General features: G+C 45.6%; 1 protein-coding gene across 2 annotated transcripts; it reads left to right on the top strand.

The window, feature by feature from the left end:
• Window positions 1–1,358: 1,358 nt before the first annotated feature.
• Plekhf2 (pleckstrin homology and FYVE domain containing 2) lies at window positions 1,359–18,975 on the top strand. 2 transcript variants are annotated; one of them, XM_048419994.3, is made up of 2 exons: window positions 1,359–1,377; window positions 16,349–18,975. In XM_048419994.3, the coding sequence occupies exon 2, from the start codon at window positions 16,363–16,365 to the stop codon at window positions 17,110–17,112; it is 750 nt and encodes a 249-aa protein (XP_048275951.1). In that variant the 5' UTR covers window positions 1,359–1,377; window positions 16,349–16,362; the 3' UTR covers window positions 17,113–18,975. The 2 variants fall into 2 exon arrangements, with proteins under 2 accessions (XP_048275951.1, XP_085533144.1); XM_085677018.2 differs by lacking the exon at window positions 1,359–1,377 and adding an exon at window positions 2,006–2,238.
• The last annotated feature ends 1,805 nt before the right edge of the window (window positions 18,976–20,780 follow it).

Consider the following 20,780-nt stretch of genomic DNA (forward strand, 5'->3'; position numbering starts at 1 on the left):
TAAAGCTTTAGAATGGACCCTACAGACAAAGCAGTTCCCAATCTCCAGATTTAAAGGGACCTTAGAGTGTGCTTAGTCTAACACATGTAAAGATTGTGTGTGTCCCGGGCGGAGGTGGCGCACGCCTTTAATCCCAGTACTCAGGAGGCAGAGGCACGCGGGTCTCTGTGAGTCAAAAGCCAGCCTGGTCTACAGAGAGAGTTCTAGGACTGACTACAAAGCTACAGAGAAACCCTGCCTCAAAACAGAACAGAACAGAAAACAGAACAGAACAGAACAGATTGTTGTGTGCATGATGGAAACCCTGTGACTATCCTTAGGGTCACAATTGGGCTCCTTTGCCAATTTTGTAATTTTGTTCTGGATACTAATTTTAAACAATTGTGTTTGTTGCAGGGACGTCGAAATAGGAGAAGAAAGAACATAAAGAATTCCAGACACGCTGGGCGGTGGTGGCGCATGCTTTTAATCCCAGCACTCAGGAGGCAGAGGCAGGTGGATCTCTGTGAGTTCGAGACCAGCCTGGTCTACAAGAACTAGCTCCAGGACAGGCTCCAAAACTAGTCTCCATAAACCAAAAAAACAAAAAACAAAACAAAACAAAAAAACCAGACGCTCATTCCCTTTTCCCCCAGACTCATTTGTGGAGAGCGTGGTTGGTGGACCCTCTAATTCAAAAGAAGCTGGAGCAGTGATTCTCAACCTTCCTAATGCTGCCCTGCGACCATTTAGTGCAGTCCCCCGCCATAAAGTTATTTTCGTTACTACTTTATAACTGTAATTTTACTGCTGTTATGAATCGTAATGCAAGTATCTGTGTTTTCTGTTGGTCTCTGGCGAACCCTGTGAAGGGGTTGTTCGACTTCAAAAGGGTAGGTTGAAAAGTGCTGAACAAGAGGTCCCCCCCCCCCAAAAAAAAAGCTAACTCTGAAATAAAATTCACTCTCACCCATTTTCTACCCCTCCTCTGTTTAAACGGTATGCTCTAAACGGTATCCCCGCCCGGCCTGCTTGGAGCAAACGCCCGGTTCTGAGGGTCTGCGCAGCGAGGGCTCAGCTCATCAATGTTCTCCCAGTGCGGGGTTCTGGGCACGCGAAGCAGGTAGCGGAGCTGGAGACCTGCCTGGGAAGCTGCGAGCAGAGGGGAGCTCGAAGGCGACAGTGACAAGGGAACGCGCAGACCCCGCTCCAGGGGGTAGCGCCCGGCAGCTCGTCTGAGCCGGGCGGGGCTGGCAGGCGTTTGGGTGGCGAGAGGCAAAGCCTTTTCTTTCCTCTTCCTTGGGGAGGCGTGGAGGCGGCTTCCGTCCATTCTTCCAGAGAACTTCGCGGACAGCACAACAGCCCTTCCCGAAGGCGACTCGGAGTCAGGAAAGTCAGGTTAGGCGACCCAGCCGGCTCCCTCTCGCCCTATCCGGCTCTGGCTCGCCCCAGCCCGCTCCGGCTCGCCCCAGCCCGCTCCGGCTCGCCCCAGCACGCTCTGGCTCGCCCCAGCCCGCTCCGGCTCGCCCCAGCCCGCTCGCCCTATCCGGCTCGCCCTATCTGGCTCCGGCTCGCCCCAGCCCGCTCGCCCTATCCGCTCCGTTTCGCCCCAGCCCCCTCGCCCTATCCGGTTCCGGCTTGTCCCAGCCCGCTCGCCCCGGCCCGCTCCCGCACGTCCCAGTCGGCTCCGGCTCGCTCCAGCCCGCTCGCCCCGGTCCGCTTCCGCACGCCCCAGTCGGCTCCCGCACGCCCCAACCGGCCCCGGCTCGCTCGCCCCAGCCCTCTCGCTCCAGCCCGCACGCCCCAGTCGGCTCCCGCTCGCCGTCACCTCTGAGCAGAGTCGTGCGCTCCGCAGCCCTGCCCGAGGACGCCCTAGCGGGTGTGGCCTCGCCCTAAAGCCCCGCCCCTCGAGCCTGCCGCGTGCGGTGGGGGAAACGGAGGGGCGGGCCAAGGCGGTGGGCGGGGCGAGGGAACCGGGAAGAAAGGGCAGGGCGGGTGTGCTCGTGCTCGTGCCCGTGTAGGGCGCTTGAGCGAGGGCGCGCTATTGCGCGCGCAGGAGGGAAGCCAGCCCGGGCGGCCGTTGTCGACTGGGACCGGAGGGGCGGTGAAGTCACCTGCGAGCAAGCGAGCGTCCGCGCCCGTCGCGTCCGGATCGCGCCGGCCTCGCGGGGCCCCCACACCCCCTGCGAGGCTGGGGCCGGAGTCGGCGACAAGGAGGAGTCGCAGCCTGGGCGCCGCCGCCCGCCCGCGCCGGGCCGGGTAGGTGCCGCGGGGGTCGGGGCGCGCCGGGCGGCGGCGCCGGGCCGTGGAGGGGAGGGAAGCGAAACTTTGCGGGCGGCGGCTCCCGCGGGCCCAGGCGCGGGCGGAGAGGCGGCGGCGCGGGCGGCGGCGGCCGACGCCATGTTGGGGTCTGTGGGAAACGGGGCGCTCCCGGGCGGCTCCCCTGCGGGCTGGCGCTAGGGCTGGAACCGCCTGGGTCCCGCCGCGCCCTTCCGCGCCGCCCCGGAGCCTGGGACCCGGCCCCCGCGGCACGCTCCGAGTGGTGGGGCTCTAGGATTCGGGCCCGCAAACTGTGGGCTCGGAAAACTTTGCGGGGACTGGGCGTCGGGAGCACGCTGTGACTTCAGCAGCGCGTTTTATGTGACTTTATAGGAAAATGGCACCGCGGAGAGTGGCTCTGACGGGAGCAGTGACTTACAGTCTGTTTGGAGTATTTTAAAGTGTTATGATCTTTTGCTGAGTTTTTTTTTTTCTTTCATGTTATAAAAGGCCAAGAACTGGTTTCCGAAGTTGCTGGAGTAGCCTTGTACACTCCTAGAATAGTAAAGCAATAAGTTGAGTTGAGCGTGCAATGGAAAGGAATAAGAATTCAGGTTACACCTAAGCAGCAATTCAGGCTCCTAATACGTGAAATTGGTAAATGCCTCCTTTGTTATGGTTTTTTTTTTACGTTGCCTAAGAGACCTATTAAAGAAAAATTTAGACATGAACGTTCAGTTGAGACGTTAAGGCATACGTTACTTTCTGAAGAATAAAGTAGTCCGGTGTATTGGCTCTTGCCAACATGTATTCCGAGTACTCGGCATACTGGGGCGAGAGGATCGTTCTAAGTTCGAGGCTATCCTGGACTACAGAGTGAGCCTGTCCGAAACAACCAACCACAACAAACAGAATAGGGTGATGTGATCTTGACGTCTCAACTTTTTTCCATTTTTTTTTTCCTTTTGGTTCCTTATTAAAATGTTGCCCTTTATCTCTTTCTGTACTCTTGTAGTTTATGGGGGCCTCGGGTTAATTCAGAATTAACAAAGGCTATTTTTAATCACTGTGGGTCATGATAGCATTGAGAGGTGGATGGTATTAAGTTGCTTATTTGGAAAGCACATGTAATCGTCCTCCCCAGACGAAACTGGTGTGAAGCATGAACGAGCCTAGTAAATATCGTTTTTTTTAAAAAAAGCGGCTTTATAATTATGTGATATATATATGTTAATATAATTATGTTAATTGAGGGAAAAGGCTCTTAACAATGTAAATGCCCAAAAATATGTCTCTTTTTACTCTTAATTTTTTAAAAAAAACACTCATTTGTGTGTGGTGGGGGCACACAGGTCAGAACACTTGTCTTCGGAGAGGTCAGAAGAGTTTCTTTGCATCACATGAATTGTGGGGATCCAGCTTAGGTGATTAGGCTTGGGGGCCAGCGCCTTTCTTTACTTTCTGAGCCCCCTTTCTGGCCCTTATTTATTTATTTTTTAAATTATCTTTTATTTATTTGTGTGTGTACACGCGCGTGCACACAGTCACGTGTCACAAGTATGGACGTCAAAGGATAACTTTGGGGAGTTGCTTCTCTCCTTCCACCGTGTGGGCCCCAAGGATAGAACTCTGGCTGTTAGGCCTGGCCTCCGGTGCCCCCTGTCCCCCATCATTCTTTCCAACGTAAAAGTACCTTCTTAGGTTTGCCAGTTTCCTTAGTTCTTTAAAAAAAAATATATTGCTTTATTGTCAGGGTCAATTCCATTATGTATATTTATGGTTTGGGACTATTTATTTATTTATTTACTTGTAAGGTGTTACTTGGCTGCTTTCACAAGGAGAGTTAATGCAAGTCAGTGACTGAAGCCCTCTCATTTTGCTATTGCCTATCATAGCTCGTCCCTGTGGGCCTTCTCTGCCCATCTTGTTTCTTCTTTCCCTCCCTATCCTTTGATTGCAATATCGGTTTCCAGTATAACTGTCTCCTAAAAAGCTGGAAATGCAAGGGTGTGGTGCTGATTGCTTTCTTCTTACAGCCATTCAGGTAACGCTGGGCGTGTCCTGGTGGAGTGTGCCTGCAATCCCAGCACACGGACACCGAGGCAGGGATGCAGAGTTTGATCTGGGGTCAAACCAAACCCCAACAGGACCAAAACAGCCTCCTAAATCTGTACTTTGAAGCCTTTCCGCCCACATTGCTGTCGAGCTTCCTCTTTCTCCCCCTCCCACCCCCAGGGAGGGGAGGGAGGAGATAGTCCGTTCCCTTCCCCCAAGGCGTCCTGGAAGTGCTGCACAGGTCTGCACTGCTGCCTTGACTGCAGGCAGCGAGTGAGGTCTGATTTACGTGTCCTCCATTCAACTGAGAACACAACAGAGGCTCAGGAAAGGTTTGAATGGATTCCTTGTACATGTGCTTTCCATGAGATAGTTGTTGAGTTTCTGTGGTCTTTCCCCTTCATGCTGTGACCTCATTCCATCTACAGATTAGGTGGTCAGACTGTTCCTTTGTAGTGTTTTCTTTTAAAAAATAATTAACTTGCAGGGTGGTGGCGGCACATGCTTTTAATCCCAGCACTTGGGAGTCAGAGGCAGGCGGATCTCTGTGAGTTCGAGGCCAGCCTGGTCTACAAGAGCTAGGACTGTTACACAAGGAAACCCTGTCTCGAAAAAACTAATAATAATAATTAACTTTGGCAACTGAATTTTGATGTGGGAATACAGACTTGAGTCGGATAATGACTGATATGTGATTGGTGGAAAGCCGCTGTGGATGAACAAAAGGGTGACAGTCACTGTGTTAAAGTCTGATTGAATATTTGCCCCACTAGAAATAGTAGTGCCTGGAAAATGAGACGGTTATAGTTTGTATGTGTACCATACATTTTCTATTGAGATTTATCTTTGAGACTCAGCTCTGCATACAAGCTCTCTGCTTATGTAGCAATCCTCAAATGCTAATTTAAGTTGCAAAACTTTTCTAGGTTAAGGTGTTTTGTAATTTTGTAAGGACTGTACAGTTTAAATTAACTTCTTGTCCTCACCTAAGAAGTCTTTTTTCAGTCTGTGTTCTGAGGCAGGTCTCCTGCAGCCTAGGCTGTTCTGCAGCACCATATGGAGTCAAGGACAACCTTAGACCCCCAGTCTTTGTGCCTCTCGTAGTCCTTCCCTATGTACCTGCCTTATTTGTTCTGTTGGGGGTGTTTTCGGTTTTGGGGGAAGTGTCTCCTTAGGAAGCTCAGGCTGACCTCAAATTCTCATCTTATGCTTCTGCTTCCTTAGTGGTGTGTGCCCCATTCAAGACTCCTCAATCTATAAAGCACAAACGAGTAGCACAATTTGAGGAGGGCCGGTAAGGAAAATAGAAGGCATTTTAATAATGGCTGTGAACACACTAGAAAGAAAACAAGTGAACGGGGAAGCCTGGACGAAAAGCCGAGTCCTGCCTGGCCTCGGCTCCTTATTAACTGGATTCTCGGAGCTCCACTGGAGCCATTCGTGAAATGGCTTTAGAAGTTTCCTTCAGAGAGTTGTGAAGATTCACTAAGATATTTGTGTAAGTTCTTGGCACATAGTATCATTTGATTGAATTTCCCACTTACCAACTGTCTCCTGTGGACAACTGAATCCCCGCTGTTCTGGAACCCCACACATGCTGACTTTTCTGTTTGACATCCTGAATGATTATCGTTTGGATTCTCTGAAGGACCTCAAGATAAATGAGCCAAACCAGTTTCTTAAGAACACTTAGCAGACCTCTGCAGGCTTTCCTTCAGCTTTCACAGGCTCTGAACTCCTTTTCATCCCGGAATCCCAGCCAGTTCCTGAATTGTACCGACTGCTCAGCCCTCCCCTGTATTTCATGGTGTCGGTTCTGCCCTCCGTTGCTTGCATGCCTTAATTACATAAACATTGGGTTTCACTGTGATTTCTTTATGCATATATGTAATGTATTTTGGCTTTTATTTTTTTGCTGTAATACTCTTCTGCTTTCTTTGCTTACAGTCTTGTGTCTCCATATTCTCTCCACTTCGTCCTGTGTGCTGTCTCTGTATATTAATATTTTCCTATTAAAAAATTTGGTCCCCGTTGCCTGTGTATTCAAGTCTAAATTCTCCAATCTTACATTCTCTGGTTTTGTCTGTTTTTTAAACTTTATTTTTAATTAGGTGTGCTGGTGCTTGTCTGTGTGTGGATCTGTGCACGTGAGGGCGGCGCCTGTGGAGGCAGAGGGTGTCAGTTCCCTCTGCAGGAGCAGGCTTCACATAGCCCAGCAGCAGGCCTCTCACTAAGTAGCTGAGGATAACTTTGAACTATTGATCCTCGTGCCTCTGTTTCCTCAAATGCTGGGATTATAGGCATGCGCCCCCACACCCAGCTTTAGTCTTGATACTTTTTTTTTGCAGTTTGCCACCTCTTTACTTTACCAGCAAGATGCTGGAGCAAGTGAGTGCTATTACTGCCAGGCCCGATGCTCTGTGCTCACCCCAGAGACCGTATGGTGGAAGGAGAGAAACACTGTTTGCAAACTGTCTTCTGATCTGCACTGTGTGCCTGGCAGTCATGTGACCAGATGTGAGCACACACAGAGATGTAGAAATTATTTTTAAATTAGTACTCTACCACTGTACTTCCTACTTGCTTTCCTAGGGTAGACATGCGTGCCATCATCTACTCTTCCAAATAGTTTAACCTTCTTTTTTGAAAGAATGATTTTAAATTTGAAATTATAGTTACATCATTTCCTCCCTTCTCTTCCTTCTTCATACCACGCTTGTTCTCAGATTTGTGGCCTCTTTTTTTTGTTTTGTTTTATATATGTATATATCATTATAACACACACAACACACACACACACATATATATATATATCTTCACATATATGTATAGTCCTAAATACATGAGTGACACCTGCTCTGCCTGTAAAATGTCTCCTGTGTGTATGTGCTTTCAGGGTTGATCAGTTGGTATTGGATAACTGATTAGGAGGCTCTTTGCTGGGGAAGACATTTTTCCAGTTCTCAGCATTCCCGGTTGCCGCGGTTATTGGTCTAGCATTGACACCCCAAGAACTCCCCCTTCCATGTTAGCACATCCATTGGTGTCACTGTTTTTCGGGTCTTGTTTAGGCAGACATGTTGATAAGACTTCATGGGTGTATCTTCTCTGACATTTCTAGAAGACAGAATTTCACAGCAAACTTCCTGTTTCTCTGGCTCTTAAAACCTTTCTGCCCTTTTCTTCTGCAATCACTCATGAGTCTTAGATGCAGGAACTGGATCTGTTGACTGTGCACCATACTGTGATGTCTTGTTCCCTGCACTTAGATTGGTTCTGGGTTTTTGGTTTTTTTGTAAAGATCTCAGTCTGTTGCAAAGAGAAGTTTCTTTAATGAGGGGTGAGAACTACACTTATCAGTGGGTATAGGAATAAATATTTAGAATGTAGCTAGAAATTAAGCTGGTTTAATAAAGTGCCAGTGACAATATTCCCAACACCAGGCTTGAGAAGCCATGTTCTGAATTTTTGGCTAGGGTGTTGAAGATTCCCAAAAATGCTACAGGCTATTACTATTGCCCTTAGTTGCCTCCGAGGTTGGAGGTAAGCCCTGCTGCTGAAGACATCATGCACACAGGACTCAGAGGGACCTGAGCTGGATGTGACCTGAAGGCCTCCTCCTGAGGCCTAGCTTAGGAACAGAAGGCACCACAGGCTTCCAAGGGCGGGAAGTAAACAGCAGTCCTGCCCAGCTGTGATGCCGTAAACCACAGCAACTGGCAGGGCAAAGAGCCCTAAGGGTGTGGGACTGGCATGAATATCTTAATGGCAACCAGCAGCTCTCTGATTGGATACAAGGACTGCTCACCTGAGGGGAACTGTACCTGGGCTTCTTTCAGAGGAGAACCTACTTCTTTTGTTTCAGATTTGGGCCTAGATGTGCACGTGGTTAGAATTGCCACAGCTCAACTCTTAGCCCTAAGACTGCCTTTGTGTGTTTTCTGGGTAATTAGCTGGTTCTCATTGCTTCTCTGCTGTTTAGACTTTAAGTGCACAGATTTTTATTTATTTCCCGGTTTCTAGTACATTGCAGGGATACCAGACCCCTTTCTTACCCCCCCCCCTTTTTTGGTGTGTGTGTGTGTGTGTGTGTGTGTGTGTGTGTGTGTTGGGTGGGACCCTGTCTGGCCTGGTAGTCAAGTCACTTTGTAGACCAGGCTGGCCTTGAATTCATAGATATCCGCCTGTTTCTGACTCCTGAATGCTGGGATCAAAGGTGTGTGTGTGTGTGTGTGTGTTGATTACTGCCATCATTCTCTTAACTATAGAAACATACCTGAATTATATATACTTGCTTTTATAATTTTTTTTTACACAAAGATTTTTAGTTTTGAGTGTTTTGTTTACGAGAGTTTTGTATGGTGCCAAATGGCTAGTGACTGTTTTACTCCTTGGAATCCGTTGTCATTATCAGTGATTTTATTTGCGTTCACATTACTTAAAACTGTAGTGATCATTTTGTACCTTCCGTCCATCCTCTCCCAGGGCACTGCTGCTGAGCTACATCTCCAGCCTGGAGGGTAGTTTTAACTTTACATCCACCTAGTCATAGTAACGTCACCCCAACTCCAGCTCAGACCCTAAACTGTTTGCATAGTTATGTTAGGAAAACCTAGATCAAATCAGACTAGTTCTTCTAAAAGTTGAAGCCGGAAGTCTCAGGAACAAAAGTGTTGTCCTTTTCTCTTTCCTCTAACTAATGACTCCCTGGATCCTTTGCTGCAGCTGTGTGCATTAGCTTAGCAAAAGAACCACACATCAGATTTTTTTGCCTTTGCTTAGTGGGTTTTGTTTTCATTTTCTTTGTGTTTGTATGTATTTCCTTTTAAAATTTCACTTACTCTTTCAGATGTTAGAATGGTAAATTATGTGTGCCATATATTCATCCCCTTACTTCCTGCTTTGCTGATTTTATTATAGTACTTAACCAGTTGTGCTTTATATTAAAATCCTTCATTCCTGTGTCTTATTCATTCATTTTTGGTACCATATATAAATAAAAAGCAAGCAAATCAGAAGTATTTTGAACAATGCTAAAGAAATGTTGGTAAGCTTGCTAGGTACTTTCTAAGTCGTCAGCTCTGTGCTACCCACGGGCACGCTCAGCTCAGCGTTGTTGGTGCACAGATGTGCTTGTAGGGAAAGAACTCTTATAGATTATTGTGACATACTGAGGATTTTTTTTTTTTAAAAAAATAGGAACTTCCAGGCTGGATATTTAGAATTCATAATTAGATGTGGCTAGATGAGTTACGTTTGCTCTCCAATCTAAATCTGTGGATCCGTGACGTGCCTGATGGTGGGGAGCAGCTCCGTCTCCCTTAAAGTTTAGCAGGCCTTACAGATGGAGTCGATCTTCCGCAGACTCCACCTGCAGCCACAGCCCCATCCGACTTGGTGTCCATTCTGTGCTGTTGGGTATATGTAGTTGTAGGAAATACTGTTTTTATTTCCAGGAACTCCCAAATATTTAGAGTAAATGTGTATCCAAATTTTAATGAAAGATTTAGTAAAGTATATGTTACTAAGTGGTGTGGAGATTTAACGATGATCTAGTGTCTGGCCCTTAGAGTATCTGTGGAGGGACTGGTGAGAATTCAGCAGATAGACCAGAGAGAGGTGAATGTGTCCTCTGCTGAGTTCAGAGTGGTGGGGGACTGGAGTAGGGTAGTAGATGTGTTCCCTCCTGGACTCGTGTAATGATTCTATGGCTTGCTTTGCATTTACTTATTTACTATTTATTGGTTTGATAAAGTTAATTATTTTCACCTAACATCATCATCAATCTTATTTTATTGTTTCAAGTCAGGGTTTCTCTGTAGTTTTGGAGCCTGTCCTGGAACTCGCTCTGTAGCCAGACTGGCCTCGAACTCACAGAGATCCAGCTGCCTCCACCTCCTAAGTACAGAGATCAAAGGCATGTACCACCACCACGTAACATTATTAAGTGAAAGAGTAAAATATCTTAATAGACATTGATTAAGCATATTTGTTTTTCCTTTCATAATTGAGATTATGGAAGTAAGTTACCTTTTTGTATTAGGCAGATGTGGTGCCTAGGAAGACTTAACAGTTAATGTAGTTTATAATATGATTCAACTCTTTGAGTTTTCATTTTCTCTCAGCTTTAATTTAAATGTAAAATATAGCATCAGTAAGCTTAAACATAAACTACGAAAGTTTGTTCCTTCTTTTCCAAGTAGTCAGTCTGTTTGCTTTATCACCACTGACTTCTGCATTCCGCAGTACAGTTAACAGGATTTGCTACCAGGGCAGGAATCTTACGGGACAGGCCAGAGGAGCAAAGTCTCTTCTTGCTGATTGAAAAAGTAAAATCCATTCAAATCTAGTTTGCTAAATTTCAAGTATTTCTTGTTTTAGTATGCTAATATTTTATTTAGATTTTTATCCAAAGTAATTGTATTATGCTGGTTATTAGATTGTGTGGCTATTAAAAGTCGATGGGAATTTGGGCTGCATGGACTGAGGGAATAGTTAGCTCTCATCCTCGTGCCTAGGCAGGGTGTTTTGTGCTGTCTGTGCGGGAGTTGCTGGAGGTTGAAGCAGGCTTTCTGTCACTGAGCTTTGTGTCCAGGCAACACCGCTTTGTCCCAACCCCAGCGCTCTTCCTCTGGGAAGTCTCAGTTCTGCAGCGGCTCTCACTTGACAGCACTGCAGTGTGAGTCAGTAGTCCGGGGTGCACTTAATGGAGTCTGCCGAATATGGCTTGGTGGTGGAGTCTTTGCCCTGGGTCCGCTTCTCAGCCCTGGGCAGGGGATAGGGAGTTGGGGCGGAGGTTGGGGTGCTGGTAGATTCAGGCAAATAAGACTTGCTGTAATGGGAAATCCAGCCAGCCCACTTAGTATGTAAGTCAGCGTTATCTTAAAGACAGAAAGTACCTTACTGTTTTATTGAAGGTGGCTGCTGGTACTTTTTCTTTTTTAAAATCAGGCCTTTTGGCTCGTAGTGGGGTTTTTTTTTGTGTGTTTTTTTTCTACTGTAACCTATTGAGTTTGAATTCTGGAATTCATTAATACTAGAAATCGTAAGTATGAGTAAGAAAATAAGTTTGTCCAGACATGGTTCATATGCCTGTAACTCCAGGCAGAGGGACCAGCCAGGCTTGCTTGGTGAGACCCCATTTCAAAGGGAAGGGAAGAAAGAAATTAGATACATTTTCTGTTTAAACTCACCTGTAAGGATAGCTGAGCTCCCCTGGTTTCCAGTAGGAGGAACCCGCACAGTGTCTAGGCAGGTGGGCCTCCTTGAGTTGTAAATAGACTCTGTCTTGCTTTTGCCTCTTCCAGCGTCACATCCTAACAGGAACTAAGGTCTCCACTGAAGACTGTCACATCCTAGCAGGAGCTAAGATCCCCATTAAAGACTGTGTCACATTCTAACGGGAGCTAAGGTCTCCACAGAAGACCGTGTTCCTTTAAAAATATGCAGTTCTTTTCTGCCAGAGATTGGGACTGTTTTTTTGTAGTCCTTTATATTCTTTGGTGTTCTTTCCCTAGAAAAGCAGGCAGCATTCATATTGGACCCCATGTTAGGGTCCCTTTTCCCTCTAAGACCCTGAGTAAAGCCTGTAGCGGACTCTGTCCTTGGCTGCGCCAGTGTTCTTGCGTTCTGGTCATCACAGCAGTCTCTGTTAGTCTTAGTGCGCGGTTGTGCTGGTGGTGGTGGTGGGGGCTGGAGAGAAGTCTCTTCGATGTTAAGCCAGAGGATTGGGGTTACTAGAGAATGTTGCTTTGAGGTGTCTAGTAATGTGGATCACAGTGACTGTATGCTCCTTTTGATGACTTTCTTCACTGCTCCCCCCGTGTACTCTACCCCCGCCCCAGTATAGTGTGTGCACTAACACCCTGCCCCGTGCGTGCGTGTGCATGTGTAAAGCAGGGTTTGTGTAATTTCTGGTCCATTGCTTTTCATGTCAGACACATGGAAACCACTTCAGAACCAAGAAGAATAATGGAAGGGTCTGCTTAAAGCCAGAGGCCTTAGCTCCTACTTACCCGTTGCTTTTCAGACATAGGTCACAGCCTCTCGGAAATCAGAAGAGGGATGCCATACTTATTAAAATAAGTGGAAATAATCATAGAATTTTTAAGAGGGGGAGATTTCTGAATGAAAATTCAGGCTTAAATTGCAAAATTTGAGCAGTGAAACATTATTGGAAGACTGGCTAGGGAAATGATGGCGTTTTAGGTCATTTGCTTGCACTCCTGTGTCTGCAGTGTATGTAGGGTTTCTGGAGGTTAGCGGCAGCTTGAGTTGAGTTCTGTGTGGGTAGAGTGGGACCGTGTTACAGAGACATCGGCCTTGATCCTGGTGTGCTGTGACAGCCTTGGCCAAACCTTGTAACCCTTTGTGGCTACACTCACCCATGACATGGAGCTTCTCCCACACACGTATGTAAGGTGCTGTGAGCAGGGGATGCAGCTGTGGGTACATTGCTCAATGCTTCGCTCAGCTCTGCCTGAGTCAGTTCCAGGCTTCGTTGGTGTTTCCCCGGGGATCATAAGAACCTCTGGTCACTCACCACGGTTTGAAATGGTTTCAGTCAGAATGTACCAGGTACGAAATGCACTGTTGACATTTATGTGCTGATCCCAGTAGTAGCCACAATAGGACACCTGTTTGCAGTGTTTAGGAGTTGGGTTAAATGGGACACATAGTTTAGTTTTTAAAAGTGGCAATGTCTGCCCTACCTCTGGTCCTCTGAAGTTGTCCTTTTTGCCTACAGTAGCCTTATGTCCTCTCACCAGTTTGGCAAGACCTTTCTGACCATATCGTTGGGGTGACTTCTGAGTCATCTGTTCAACTTTTTCTTTTTCCTTTGGTGCTTGGATACAGGGTCTCTTGTAGGCTGGCCTTGTTCTCCTAATTCTCACTTTGGCCTTCCAAGTGCTAGGATTACAGGCCTGCTGCCCCACAGCCTGGATAAAGGCAAGGGCATCTGAAATTCTGTCTCTAGCTATATAGCAAGTCTGCAAGTTTGAGACTGGGAAGGAAGGAGGAAGAGCTCATAGCATTAGTTACTAATCCAAATGAAATGGATTTTATTTGTTTCCCTTGAAGAGCAGGAAACTTGCTTGTATCGTGTTTGTCCATGCACCTAAATCAGTGTTTCAGGAATGGATACCTTTTAAATGGTATTTATCTCCTGTTTTCCATAGATAACAGTATCCATCCAAGATATTGTAGATGCTGGGTTTTTTAAAATTTTGTTTTCTCTGTACTTTCACATAGTACCTATGATTATACTTTAATAGTATACTTAATCTCAAGATAAATTGTATTTTATGTGTTTAAATTGATGTCTTATTGAGAATATGCTATGTTTAGTTGGAGACTTTAATCAGTGGCACATAAGATACAAGTATCTCGGACTGGAGAGATGGCTCAGTGGTTAAGAGCACTGACTGCTCTTCCTAGAGGTCCTGAGTTCAATTCCCAGCAACCATGTGGTGGCTCACAACCATCTATAATGAGATCGAGTGCCCTCTTCTGGCCTACAAGCAGGATACTGTATAAATAAATAAATACTTGAAAAAAAAAAAGATACAAGTATCTCCAGATCTTCAGTGTCTTAGGTTTGATGAAGTGTAGCCTGTATTTGAGATGGTGATGTTCACTTCTTTTCCCCACTTGACTGTATTGAATGTGTTTCTGTTGCTTGTCTCATTCTCGGTGTTTGATTAAGGATGCATCGTGGCATCTATTTGTTATAAATAGTGCTATGTTGAATATTATGTACATATCTTTTTTACCAAGTAAAATTTATTATTACTACATGTTTATTTGTATGAGTGGGTAAACCTGTGCATGAGAGTCACATCCAGGTCCTCTGGCCCCTGAGATGGAACTGTTAGGCTTGTTGGCAAGTGCCTCTTCCCATTGTGCCATCTCATTGGCCCAAAGTTTTATTTGATTGGATATCAAATTGGTGGGTATACTTCTTTTCTATGAAGTACAAAGGTGCCTGTTGCTCTACACAGCCACATATAATCTGATAAAAAGTATTTTAGTGTTTTAATGGCTTTAATAATAAATGAGTTTGGACTTTTCATGTCATTTTAATTCTGTAATTTACTTTTTTACATTTAGAAAGAGATTGTGTGTGTGTGTGTGTGTGTGTGTGTTATACACATGCTTATAGACACCTTGCTTATCAAGTTGTGCTTGTGGAGGTCAGAGGACAGTCCTCCTATCCTGTGTGTTCTGGGGATTGAACCAAGTCATCCAGTTTGTCAACAAGCACCTATGCCCATTGAGCCACCTCACTGACCCTTTCTTTGGTGTACCATCATAGGATGGTAAACTTTGCTTTCCTTAAGTTTCCTTAAGCTGGAGGTGGAGCCTGTGCCTTGTCACTGAGCTGTGGTACTAGTCTCAAAAGGAGTGGAGAGAGAGCCGGAGACAGAGAGGGCTGGTCACTTAGTTAAGGCTTCAAGGTGTGAAGCCATCCAATGTCTCATTCAGTGTTGGAAGTACCCTTGGGCATGCTGGTGCTCCGCCGGGAATAGCCAGACTTCCAGTGAGCTGCTCATGGAAGAAAGGTTACAGTGTCTCAGCTGGTGAGCTGAAGATGACTTAATCATGCTGTGTTTTTCTTTAAATGTTTTCTTTCAAACCTTGGTGTTCTTGAGTGTGTTTGGTTGTTAATGTAGTAGTACTCGGTTAGTGGGTGAAATAGAGCACTGTTCAGGGACTTGAGAGAGCTCAGTATTTTGTCTAGAGATCAAATCTATGATCATTAAATTAGTAGGTTGGTAAAATGTTCTTGTTTATCCTGAGTACATTGGTACTTGAGATCATGCCAGTTTAAAAATGGTTGTCAGAGGCCTCTGGCTCTCAGGTCTCTCTACAGTCAGTGGATGCATGGACTTCAGTCCTTAGGTAGAAAAGATGCTAAGAAATAATAGAATATAACAAATATGGGGGATGGGATTTTGCTGCTGTTACTGTTTGTTTGTTTTTTGGGTTTTTTTTTTTTTTTCGAGACAGGGTTTCTTGGTAGCTTTGGAGCCTGTCCTGGAACTAGCTCTTGTAGACCAGGCTGGCCTCGAACTCACAGAGACCTGCCTGCCTCTGCCTCCCGAGTAAAAGGTGTGTACCACTACCACCCGGCACTGGTTCTGTTTTTGTCTACATAAGAAGATGTACCGGAAGAGAGATGCTAAGTCCTGGAGGGTGGTTAAGAGGTAGCAGGAGTTGTAGTAGTAAGGAAGACAGCAGTGAGATGCACTGAGACATGTTGGTAGTATTGTCTTCGAATGCTGTGTTTGGGTAGAAAATGGCTTAGGTTGAGGTTGGAGAAACAGAGACCTAGGAATTACTGGATGTGGTGACACTTGCCTGTCAATGCTCAGGGGTCTGGGGTAGAGGTGGCAAGTTCAGGGCCAACCTGGGCTACATAGTATGGATCCTATCTCAAAAATAAAACAACAATTAAAAACAAAAACCTGCCAGGTAATTAAGAGCCTTACATGCTATGCTAAATTTAAGGGAAATCATTTGAAGTAACAACAACAGGGTCAAGTTAGCATTTTAGATCTCTCTGCCCGATGGCTGGTTTAGAAGGGAAGTCTGGAAGCAGGGAAGCATGTTGGGAAACATTTGGGAATAATCCAGGAAAGAAAATTAGAGGCCCGGCCCAGGGGTTATATGTATTTTATTGGAAAAATGGTGACCATGTTTTTAAGTGTGTATTAGACATTCTGTTCTCCAGCATCAGTTTGAGATTCAGTTTCATGGAATTGGGTGTATTATTTTGCAGACATAATGTGCTAACTGTTGTTTTTATTTGTTCTGGTCATGGTGGCACACACCTGTAATCCTGCACTTGGGAGGCAGAGGCAGGAGGACTGTGTGGAGGATAGAGGTTTGGGTATCTGTAAACACTGAAGATACAGTGTGTTTCGTGATTACTTTAGAGGGAAAGAATATTGGAGGGAAAAGCAGTATCTTGGTATATTAAATTTTGTTATTTTCTATTATAGGAATTTGTAATTTCTGTGTGCTAATTTCTTTTTCTTTCTTTCCCTTAAAGGTTCTTAGTAAAAGATGGTGGATCGCCTAGCAAACAGTGAAGCAAACACCAGACGAATAAGTATAGTGGAAAACTGTTTCGGAGCAGCTGGTCAGCCCTTAACCATCCCTGGACGCGTGCTTATTGGAGAGGGAGTATTGACTAAGCTCTGCAGAAAGAAGCCCAAAGCAAGGCAGTTTTTCCTGTTTAATGATATTCTTGTATATGGCAACATTGTCATCCAGAAGAAAAAATACAACAAGCAACACATTATTCCCTTGGAAAACGTCACCATCGACTCCATCAAGGATGAAGGGGAGCTGCGGAACGGGTGGCTCATCAAGACACCGACCAAATCCTTCGCAGTCTACGCTGCCACCGCCACCGAGAAGTCGGAGTGGATGAGCCACATAAACAAGTGTGTCACGGACTTGCTCTCCAAAAGCGGGAAGACGCCCAGTAGTGAACATGCTGCTGTTTGGGTTCCTGACTCTGAGGCCACCGTGTGTATGCGCTGTCAGAAAGCCAAATTCACACCAGTTAATCGGCGGCACCACTGCCGCAAATGTGGCTTTGTTGTTTGTGGTCCCTGCTCTGAGAAGAGATTTCTTCTTCCCAGCCAGTCCTCGAAGCCTGTGCGGATATGTGACTTCTGCTATGAGCTGCTTTCCACTGGGGACGTGGCAGCCTGCCAGCCGGCGAGGTCAGACTCTTACAGTCAGTCACTGAAGCCGCCTCTAAATGACGTGTCTGACGAGGACGATGACGACGACAGCAGTGACTGAGGACGTGGTCTGAAATATTTAATTGGGTGTGACTATCTGAGAATCAGCTTTGGGGAAATGTCCGATTCCTAGTTCTCTCAGTTTTGCTCTAGCCATGACTTTGCCTGAGGAAGTTCTGCCCTTGTGCCTCTGTATCCTGCAGACAGTAGCCCTCGCTCGCTCCCCTGCTCCTCACAGGGCAGATTGTGAACATCGATGAGTCTTGGCTTCTGTTCTTAGTTCTACATGATTTTCTTGTAAGTTGGAAAGGTGTTTATTTAACAGGTCTTGTACTACATTTTCTCCACTGAAGGAAAAACTAAAAGCACGAGATGATGGGAACACGAGTGTAACAGGATTAATAATATCAGTAGCTTTCCTCGAGCATTCTGTGTAGTGGCTAAGACATCAGTGACAGAACATGGCTGGAAGTTCCTTACTTCCCTTTTCTCTGGATGCCACATGGTGCCTTACTGTGGCAGCGTTGCCACACGAAACACAAGCCCTACTTCTTATTTCTCTGATTTAAGACACTGGTGCTCTGACGGGTGGTGAATAAATGAGTGTGTGATGGATAGAATTAAGAATATTTATTTGACAGCTACGAGAAACTAAATCTCCCCCTTATATGAACACATATTTTTCATAAAATAGTTGTGATTATATTTTTACATCTTCTAGGCACCAAATTATAATGGTCACAGATATGTTTAAAATTAACCAGTTGCCTGCCACTTTCAGGAATTTGATTTGAAATTTATCACATAGAGTGACATATTCCATTAGCTCTTCTTTCCTAAGACATTTTTACATATGAATTTATTTGCTTTACATTATTTCTAAAAGGAAAAATCTTTTGAAACCCTTGTTTCTTGAGACAGGGTTTCTCTGTGTAGCCTTGGCTATCCTGGAACTTACATAACCCAGGCTAGCCTTGAACTCAAAGAGATCCACCTGCCTCTGCCTTCTGAATACTGGGCTCAGAGGCTTCCACCACTGCCGCCTGGCAAAAATAAACTTTGTTTGTTTAAATCCCACAGTAAAACATGGAGTCTTACTGGAGGAGATCTGAGTTTGACTAGACTCCCTGTCTTCAAGCATTGTCAGTTTTATTGTGAAATTGTCTTGATTGACCGTGGTGTAGTTCATGGAGTTTGTGGTGCCCCAAATAGTTTCTAGTTTTGTAAAGCAATCATATATTTAATCTGTTTTTGAAATCATTTTGCAATATATGCAAATAGAGCACTGATGTCTCTAAATCGTGACCATCAGTGAGATTGCTTTGAGACATGGTAGTTTCTGTTTGGAGGCAGCCATAAGTCGAGGGCCCGTTCACGGCATAGTGCTGGGCGTGCTGTGTGCGTTCTCGTCACTCGCAGGCTGCGATAGCTAGGTCTTTAAATGTGGAGAAACAGGGCTAAACATTCTCTCTCTCTCTCTCTCTCTCTCTCTCTCTCTCTCTCTCTCCACATTGAAAAGCCTGCATAATTCTGCAGATGTCTTGTGGATGGAAGGCTCATTGGTAGCTCACTGTGTGGTTGCAGTACTAATTTTACGTCGCTGTTCAGTTCGGAAGCATCTGAGCTATATAGGTCTCCCTGTAGGAAATGTGAAACAAAAGCACAATAGATCTAGGGCTTGGAGGTTTGTTCTTGTTTTTGTTGGTTTTACTATCAGATGGACTTTTGTTTGTTTCAAAGCAAACATATACATTTAGTCAATAAGAATGTTTGAAAAGGACCATAAAATCGGAGAGATTCGGATGGAAACTTGCTGTGTGCAGGAGTTGAGCAAATTCAGGAACCCAGGGGAAATGTCCTGAGATAACATTTGCATTATCAACCTCTATTGATTGTTTTTACAATAAAAATATTTTGCAGCTTACTTCCTGGTTTTCTTTCTTTCTTTTTTCCCTTTGCCGGCTGTAAGGTGCTCACAGATGATGGCACAGAGACTTCTTACTGATGATCTCTGTCCCTGTGCTGTCACCTCTCTTCCCTGGCTCCCTGCACACCTAGGCTCCACCTCCTCTTCCTTTCTCTGCCCAGAAACCCCGCCTATACCGCCTGCCTAGCTGTTGGTTGTTGAGCTTTTTATCACACCAATCACAGCAGTGCATCCTCACAGTGTCCGGATCGCACACAGCAGTGCATCCTCACGGTGTCCGGATCACACACGGCAGTGCATCCTCACGGTGTCCGGATCGCACACGGCAGTGCATCCTCACGGTGTCTGGATCGCACACAGCAGTGCATCCTCAGAGTGTCTGGATCGCACACGGCAGTGCATCCTCACAGTGTCCGGATCGCACACGGCAGTATTATGCACAGTTTTACCTTATTATTAAAGTAATTATGAATGCCAGATACATTATAGGCACTAGGGGAGGGCAGTGAACAGTTCTTATTTACGTATTCTTTTGAGATTTATATTTTTGGGGGGGAGTCTCATTTAGCCCAAGCTGATCTCAAACTGTGTAACAGGTAGCTTTCAGTGTGTGGCTGAGAATGACCTTGAACTTCTGATCTGTCCGCCCTCCACCCAATTGCTAGGTGCAAGCTGTGTTCACACCCGGTTTATGAGGCCCTGGACCTGGAACCTTGGACTCAGGCAAGCACTCCACCACCTGAGCACAGCCCAGCTCTCGTGGGGCTTTAGGAGGCCAGCACAGGGGTTGTTGTTAGCAGCTGGCACAGTTGCTTGTCCTGGTAACTCTTTACCATCTTACGTTTTTGAGGATAGGAAGAACAGGGAAGAGTGGTTGATATTGTCTTCTTTGCTGTCCAGTTATTGTTCTGTTTAGTAATTCACATTAAAATAATAGTTGGAAGGCTTTGGTAACATCTAATAAGTTTATCAGGAAAAGAAAGAATAAATGCCACCTTACCAGGTGTTCTTTAAGTACGCTCCTGTGAGTTTGTTTGGAGAAATATAATTTTGTGCCTTTATTAACTTAGCAATTTTAACAGCTTTATTTGAAACATACTCCATTTTACCTGCCTACAGTTCCTGTTTGCTGTGTTCGGCTCCGTGGTTCGTGCTCACTAAAGCTGTCACCGCCCTCGTAGGGTGTCCTTATCCTGCCCAGGAGGCTCGCCCTAGTTTCTCCTCAGTCCTGGCCTTAGGTGGCTACTTGCGGTTTCTGTTTCTTTTTGCCTTTTTGAGGGGAAGGGAACTGTTTCACAGAGAAATCATACACTGTGTAGGCTTTGCTGGCCCATCTAGTCCCTAACACGTTCTTACAGTTCACGTCCGTAGCACTCGTGAGCGCTTAACGCTCCTCTTACCAAATAATGTTTAAAATTACATTTATCTGTGTGTGTGCGCGCGCACGCTCACACATACATGTGGAGGTCACAGGACAACCAGTGTAAGATGATTCTCCTTCCACTCAGTTGAGTCCCTGGAATCGAACTTCGTGGTGCTCTCTATAATGGGTGGACTAACTGACGTTCCTGCCAGCACGCCAGGGTTTCCTTTCCGCATCCCTTTGCCAACACTTGTCTCTTTTCACCTTGACAATACCCATTCTAACACACGTGAGCCCGTCGTGGTTCTGGTCCCTGATGATTAGTGACGCCGAACACTTTTTTAATATAACTGTTGATGTTTTGCATACCTTTGGAGAACTGTCTCATTTAGCCTCTTATGGTCTCAAACTCACTATGTAGCAAGATTTAAAAATTATG

Source organism: Myodes glareolus, chromosome 16 (assembly GCF_982192425.1).
Source record: "Myodes glareolus chromosome 16, mMyoGla1.1, whole genome shotgun sequence".
NCBI lineage: Eukaryota > Metazoa > Chordata > Mammalia > Rodentia > Cricetidae > Myodes > Myodes glareolus.

Bases quoted from the DNA above. Each gene is read 5' to 3' on its own strand.
- Plekhf2 (XM_048419994.3), top strand. From the start codon at position 16,363: ATGGTGGATCGCCTAGCAAACAGTGAAGCAAACACCAGACGAATAAGT.